The following is a 7599-nucleotide window of genomic DNA, read 5'->3' on the forward strand; positions in this document are numbered from 1 at the left end:
AACAGAAATCAAATTCCTCCTTAGGTCAGGAATATGTCGAACCTTCTCCAGTAACCAAACAGACCCATTGGGTAACAATATCCGGACATCTCCCATACCCACAACATCCAAGGCTGAACCATCAGCCAAATACACCTTACCAAAATCACCTGCAGCATAGTTCTGTATGATTTCTCGGTGTGGAGTGGTATGAAACGAGGCTCCTGAATCCAAAACCCAATCATCAAGTGGACTGTCTACTGCAAGAAGTAATGCATCCTATACCTCTTCTGTTACAGCATTAGCAGAATCATCTTCATTTTTCTTCTTAGGACTTTTGCATTAGTTCCTAAAGTGACCTGTTTTCCCACAATTCCAGCATTGTACTTGTTGGCCTGATCTAGATTTACTTCTGTTCTGATTAGTATTTCTGGATTTTGATCTGTCTCGATTTGAATTTCTGTTATTACCTCTGCCTCTTGTCTCAAGGTTTAGGGCAGAACCAGATCCTGAGGTTTCACCTGTATCTTTTCTGCGAATCTCCTCAGCCAGAATTAAATCTCGAATATCATTGTACTTGAACTTTTCCTTTCCTGTAGAATTACTTACTGCCATCCTCATTGCCTCCCAACTGTTTGGCAAAGAAGCCAAGACGATCAGAGCACGAATCTCATCATCAAAATCAATTTCTACAGACGACAATTGATTTGTGATAGTATTAAATTCGTTTAGATGTTGTGCTACTGATGCATTCTCTGCCATCTTCAAATTGAACAGTTTCTTCATTAGATGCACCTTGTTGTTTGCTGACGGCTTTTCATACATACCAGACAAAGCCTTCATCAGATCTGCTGTGGTCTTCTCCTTTACAACATTATGTGCAACAGACCTAGACAGAGTTAACCTGATAACTCCTAGTACTTGTCTGTCAAGAAGAGCCCATTCATCAGCCTTCATCGCCTCAGGTTTTGTCCCCAAAAGAGGCAGATGCAATTTCCTCCCATAGAGATAATCTTCAATCTACATCCTCCAATACGCGAAGTCTGTGCCATCAAAATTTTCTATTCCAGACGCCTTTCCTGCTTCCTCTGCCATTGCTCTCACTCAAACCTAAACCTAGCTCTAATACCAGTTGTTGGGAATTTAACCAAAAATTCCAACCTGTGAGAAACCAAAAAAAAATAGAGAAAACACACGTCAAAGAAAAACAATCACACGCACAAGACAGTATTTACGTGGTTCAGCAATTTGCCTACGTCCACGGAGTTGCAGGGATTTCACTATTATCAGGGAAAAAATACAAAGGGCGGCTACAGTGTTTTTCTCTCTCTCTAAAAAACACAACAATAGTAGTAGTCACAAACCCTAATTATAAAAGCGGCTTTTATATCCTACTTACAGGGTTATAATGGGCTAGGCCAAAAATAAACTAGGCTCCACAAAGCCCAACACCACCTGCCTTGAGCATAATGGGATGGACTTAATCAGAGAGATATCTCTTTCTAAGAATAATTGCTGCAGAAGCTCAGAATTCCACTCATTTGTGCCTGGTTTGATCAAAGTCGAGACTCTCATGTTCTCTAGTCCTGTTGCAACTTGTGAAGTCACAAATGGTAGAAACTCAGAGGGCAGCGACGGGTCTTCCCACACATTAATACATGCACCATCACCCACCCTCCACCTCAAACCTTCCATTAACACATCCCTCCCCTTTAATATACTTCTCCAAGCATATGACCTCATTTGTGATTGTGGCACTTCCAAGATATTTCCATGAGGGAAGAATTTTGGTTTGAAAACTCTATATAGTAGTGAGTTTTTGTTTTGGAGGAGCCTCCATGCTTGTTTAGCTAAAAGAGCATCATTGTACAACGCAAGATCCTTAAACCCCATACCACCCTCACCCTTGGGCTTACATAGTTCCTCCCACCTCACCCAATGGATTTTTCGCCTCTCGCCTCTTGACTCCAACAAAACCTCCAAATAAGGCCCTCTAACTCCTCACAAAGACCAATAGAAAGCTTGAAGCAATTCATGGTATAAGTGGGAATTGCTTGGATAACGGCCTTAATTAAAACTTCTCGCCCGGCTTGAGAAAGGAGCTTCTCTTCCCACCCTTGAAGTTTTCGCCACACATGCTCCTTAATTTAATTAAAACTAGATTTCTTATTTCTCCCCGTAAGGGAAGGTAGCCCCAAGTATTTCTCAGTGCCGGATACATTTACATAATGGACTAGTTACTCTTCGTCCCGTCCACAAATACATTTATTGATACGATTAGGAATAGATTTGATTGTAAATTTGTAATACCAATAAACTTGGTAAAACAAGTTGTAATTTTGCATAAATTATTGAAATTACACTACCAATGTCTTTTTAAATTTGTCACATTTAGATTTGACCGTCTCCAAGTAGAATTCATACTAACGTTCCATTACATCACATTTTTTTTTTTCTTGAAGTGGGCCCTGGACACATTCCCCTTAAAACCAAGGGAATATCCGAATTGGCCATGCGAGAAAAAACAATAATGCTTGATGTGGTGGAACTCTTGAAGAAATGTTTTTAGAGATGAAAGAGAATTAGAATGACACATTAGCCTATCAAAAAAAAAGAATGACGCTATCAGAATCTAAAAATGTAATAGATGGTTGAAAACTAAGTAAATTTTGCAATGAGAAACCGGTAGTGTAATGGTCATGGGTTGCTGCAACATTTATATATATATATATATATATATAAACCGTTAACAAGAACATAAAGGTCCGAAACCAAAGCATTTATTGGAAGATGACAATAAATTTCAAGTTTCATTAACAACTACAAATGAAGTTTCCACAATCTACTACAGTGATTATAACAGAGAACAGAGAATCAAGTAGTGCCTGTTTGGATTCTACTGAAAGTGGTTTTTTTTTTTTTTTTTTTTTTTTCAGGCGTGATTTTTTTTTTTTTTTTTTTTTTTTTTTTTTTTTTTCTCTCTTTCTCTAAAACACGACAACAGTAACAAACCCTAATCACAAAAGCAACTTTTATATCCTGCGCACAAGATTACAATGGGCTACAAAACGGGCCAAATTTTTTTTTTTTTTCCCACTGTTGGAAACATCAAAAATCAAAATGGGTTAATTGATTTATATGATTTTTAATGAGGATTTTTTTTTAAAATCCTATAATTTGATTTTTTTTTGGGTTTATATTTTGATGTAACCAGCCTGTTAAAGCCCAACCCATTATTAATTGAGGTATAAGACTCTTATTGAAAAATTTATTTTAAACCCAATAATTTAGGGATGTAATAAATGAAATTGTGGGGTTTTAAAAAATAACAAATTAATAGTATGTTACCACCGCACAGCCTTGGTGCAGTGGTTAGTCCTTAAGTATAAGTGCTAATGAGTATGGTTTTCAAACCCGGACCATTCATTGAATCGAAAAAAGGGAGATGTTCAAGGTTTTTAAAATCGAACCAAGGTTGAACGGGGTCAAACCATGATGACGTCATAATTAATTTAATAATTATTTAAATATAAATAAGTATATTAAATTTGTAAATATTAGCAAAATTTACTAAGAATATCTTAAAAATTGAAACAAATTTCAGTGAAATTTTCATGACATTATAAGGTTAACATAAAATGGTACATTATAAGGTTAATAAAAAATAGTACAACATAAATAAGCATAAAAAGAAATTTTATAATAATCCTTCAAGAGAAATCATTTCAATTAACTAAAAACGACTTCTAAATAAATTCATAAATTGCATAGGTATTATTCTTAAATAAAAATTTAATTTAGCAATGAAAAAAAAATTTAGTAATATTTAATATGTTGAGAAAGATGACATGGAAGTTTAGAAACTATAAATCATGTAAATTTAATATAAATTCAATAATACTGCATATTAGCTCCCAAGAAGGGCACTTGGTCCGTTGGTCATGGTTTCAGTTTTGGTGCTTACAAGGTGAGAGAGCTCAGGTTTGGAGCCTGGTAAGCGCATTTTTCTTTAATTTTTCCAAATAAGTTCTATTCCATGACCTAGTTGAACGGGCCTGCGATTCAAATGGTTTTCGGGTTGAACCCTGGTTCGTCTAGTTCTCTCAGAATTCATGTATACCCGGTTCTCATAGTTAAAAAACCAGATTATTACCGGTTCACAGTTAACTCGATCGAACTGGCTGGTCCAGTCCAGGTTTTTCAGGTTGAACCCTGGTTCGTCTCGTTCTCTCAGAATTCATGTATACCCTGTTCTCATAGTTAAAAAACCAAATTATTACCGGTTCACAGTTAACCTGGTTGAATTGGCTGGTCCAGTCCAAGTTTAAAAAACCATGCTTGTGGGGTGTGGGGGGTAAGGGTCAGGATTTAAGTCTCCAGAAGGGAGTTTCACAATTAGATTATGTTAGAGTAGAAATTCTATCTTGTATTAAAAAAAAATTAATAGTAAGTTTGGAAGGAGGTAGGAATAAAAGAGTTTTTATTTTTTATTTTTTATAAGAGATGAATAAAGGGTAAAAGAGGGGGAAAGAAGAGGTAAGAAGAGCAATGTGACGACATGTGATCATATAAATTGAGAATTATAACATTATTTTGCTAATTTTAAAGAAATATATAAATTGATATCATAATGGCAAAATTAATTTAAATTTTATAAAATTATTAACACAGTTTACTTTACATGAAACTTTATTATCAGAATTTATTAAATTATAATACTATTTTGATTAAAATAAAGTATCAAAAACTTCAAAAAACTATGTTATATACCTTATAATATACATTTCTTTTTTTCTTAAAGTCTACTCTAGTTTAAAGTTTAGACAGCACATTAGATTTGTGTCGTGTAGCTTATCCAACCATTTGACCCGAAACAAGATACCAAACAAAAGAAAAGTTCAACTTGCAAGACACCAATTTCGTACCAAACTTGCAAGGGATTTATCTTCACGTTCCAGCCACATTTAAAGGAACATAATTTTATAGATTGTTTTATCCATAGACCCCATCCAGCTTTCTTCAATTGGTATGGCTCTTAAAGCCTATATTTTTCACATACTTGCCTTAACTTTCTTAGTCTTGCCTATTGTTAGCTCTGCCAACTTCAGTATCCCAGCAATTTTCAACTTTGGTGACTCAAATTCAGACACCGGTGGCTTGGCTGCAGGAATTGCTTTTCCGATTGGACAACCTAATGGACAAACATACTTCCTTAAGCCATCTGGGCGGTTCTGCGATGGTCGTTTGATCATTGATTTTCTAGGTAATGTATCTTTAACAACTTCCAGTTCTTGCATAGGAGCATGTTGAAACAAGAAAATAAACTTTGATTGCACAAAAACAATGCATGGAATTTGAGTTGTTACTTCAAAATACAAATGCCCACACACACATGCTAAAGAACATTACTACTATGAGTTTATCAGTTTGAAATAATTTTATTTCATATAAATATGTGAAAGGCCTAAAACTTCAAACTTTAATGATGTGAAGACAAAGTAGAATGAGGCTGTGTTCACACTTAGATTCTTATTTTTGAGCTTATAAGTATGTAGGTTCCTTATGCATATTTATATGCAGCAGTGAATGCATTGGACCTTTCATTTCTCAATCCATACTTGGATTCAATTGGTATACCAAATTTCCAGAATGGGTGTAACTTTGCTACTGGAGGATCTACTATACTTCCAGCCAATGCAGCATCAACAAGCCCTTTCTCCTTTGGAATTCAGGTAGCTCAATTTGTCAGATTCAAGACTCGAGTCCTGGAATTACTAGTAGAAGGTATTAGTACTATAAGTGTAACAACACCCAAGTTTAAGGTTAATGACATTGTTATGTAAAAGGTTGCTTTCAGAGAGTTAGAATGTAATTTTCATGTGTTTGTCACAGATAAGAAACTTCAAGAATTTATTCCTTCACAAGAATCTTTTAGGCAGGCCGCCTACATGTTTGATGTCGGTCAGAATGATCTGGACGGAGCATTTTATTCAAAATCAGAAGATGAAGTACTTGCTTTGATTCCCATCATTTTAACAGAGTTTGAGGCTGGAGTTAAGGTTATTTCATCTATTTTGCCTAACCTAACAAATTAATCCAGTTGATTTTAGTAGAACCATCAAGTATCTCTTTCCTTACCTTTTCTTGCTTTTTCAGAAATTATATAATGAGGGTGCAAGGAATTTTTGGATTCACAACACTGGTCCCCTTGGATGCTTACCTAGAATAATTGCACAATTTGGAAAAGACTCATCAAAACTTGACCAGTTTGGATGTGTGACCTCACACAACAATGCTGCTAATCAATTCAACATGCAACTTCATGACCTTTGTACAAAATTTCGGGTACTCCCTGGAGCTAATGTCACATATGTTGACATTTTCTCAATAAAATTAAACCTCATTTCAAATTATTCTCTATATGGTAAGTTACCATTACCAATCTTGAAATTTGTACTTTTCACTCTGTTTTATTGCATTTTCTGCATTTATCTGTTTATCTAATTAGTTGGATTGTCTGTGAACTATGTGGCTTTCAGGATTTAAACAACCTTTAGCAGCTTGCTGTGGCTATGGTGGGTTGCCATTGAATTTTGACAACCGAATTGCTTGTGGCCAAACCAAGATTCTAAATGGGAGCTCGGTGACAGCAATACCATGCAATAATACTGCTGAGTACGTGAATTGGGATGGAAACCATTATACAGAAGCTGCAAATGAATATATTTCATCACATGTATTAACAGGAAATTACTCAGACCCACCTCTCTTAGTGAATGCACAATATCTTATAGAATCAAAACTATTTGACCCAAAAACAATGTAAGAATGTAAGATTGTAGTAGTTTCCTCCCTCAAAAAAAGAAAAAAAAGATTGTAGTAGTTTCCAAGACTTCATATGATGAGTCTAAATTCCAATACCAATTGAATTTCTTATGGAGTTGGAGTTTGTGCATAAACTTAACGTTTGTCCAATTCCATTAACAGGAGCTCTCACTTTGTCTCTATTAATTCGGCCTACATGATTCTCAAAAAAAAAAAAAAAAAAAATCAGCCTACATAAAACCAAATTTGCTCTCAATTTTCTCTCACCTACATTTTGATCAACTTTCGGTCAGGGCAATTCGGACCAACTTATTAAGGGAGAGTTTGGACTCAAATATGAGCGAAAGTATTAGAATAAATAGTGTATAACCCCCTGCATATACACGGCTACATTTAAAAATAATCACAATTATATACATAAATGAATTCAAATTATACTTGTGTTAGAGTAACAATTTAGTGATTTACACATTTTTTAAGCCACGAACTTCTAAAATATATAATGAGATTTGGACTTTTCGGTTTTTGTACCCAATTATTCACTTGACACAAATATTAAAAAATTAGATAGAACACATGAGGCAAAATTGAACTCCAATTGTAATCCAATTTAGAATCTAATTAGACTTTCTCTAAGTTTTGGCTTAAATCTTATATATATATATATATATTAAAATTCACCAATTGCTAACAACTTAAACTTTTAGAGAAATTAGTAATTTAATGTTGTGTTAACAAAAAATGGGTGTTAAGTTCATTATTTGATAATACAACAACAACAAACAAAACCTTAGT

The 7599-nt window shown here is 34.6% G+C and overlaps 1 protein-coding gene across 2 annotated transcripts; it reads left to right on the forward strand.

Annotated features, from left to right (window-relative positions):
* The first annotated feature begins 4940 nt into the window (after positions 1–4940).
* Positions 4941–6938, forward strand: LOC112031519 (GDSL esterase/lipase At1g54790). Of its 2 annotated transcripts, none has more exons than XM_065760979.1 (5): positions 4941–5242; positions 5560–5763; positions 5872–6038; positions 6136–6403; positions 6519–6938. In XM_065760979.1, the coding sequence occupies exons 1-5, from the start codon at positions 5008–5010 to the stop codon at positions 6803–6805; spliced, it is 1161 nt and encodes a 386-aa protein (XP_065617051.1). In that variant the 5' UTR covers positions 4941–5007; the 3' UTR covers positions 6806–6938. The 2 variants fall into 2 exon arrangements, with proteins under 2 accessions (XP_065617051.1, XP_023919981.2); XM_024064213.2 differs by having other exon boundaries at positions 4942–5242; positions 5563–5763.
* The last annotated feature ends 661 nt before the right edge of the window (positions 6939–7599 follow it).

This window comes from Quercus suber, unplaced genomic scaffold (genome assembly GCF_002906115.3).
Source record: "Quercus suber isolate HL8 unplaced genomic scaffold, Cork oak 2.0 scaffold_390, whole genome shotgun sequence".
NCBI classification, from domain to species: domain Eukaryota; kingdom Viridiplantae; phylum Streptophyta; class Magnoliopsida; order Fagales; family Fagaceae; genus Quercus; species Quercus suber.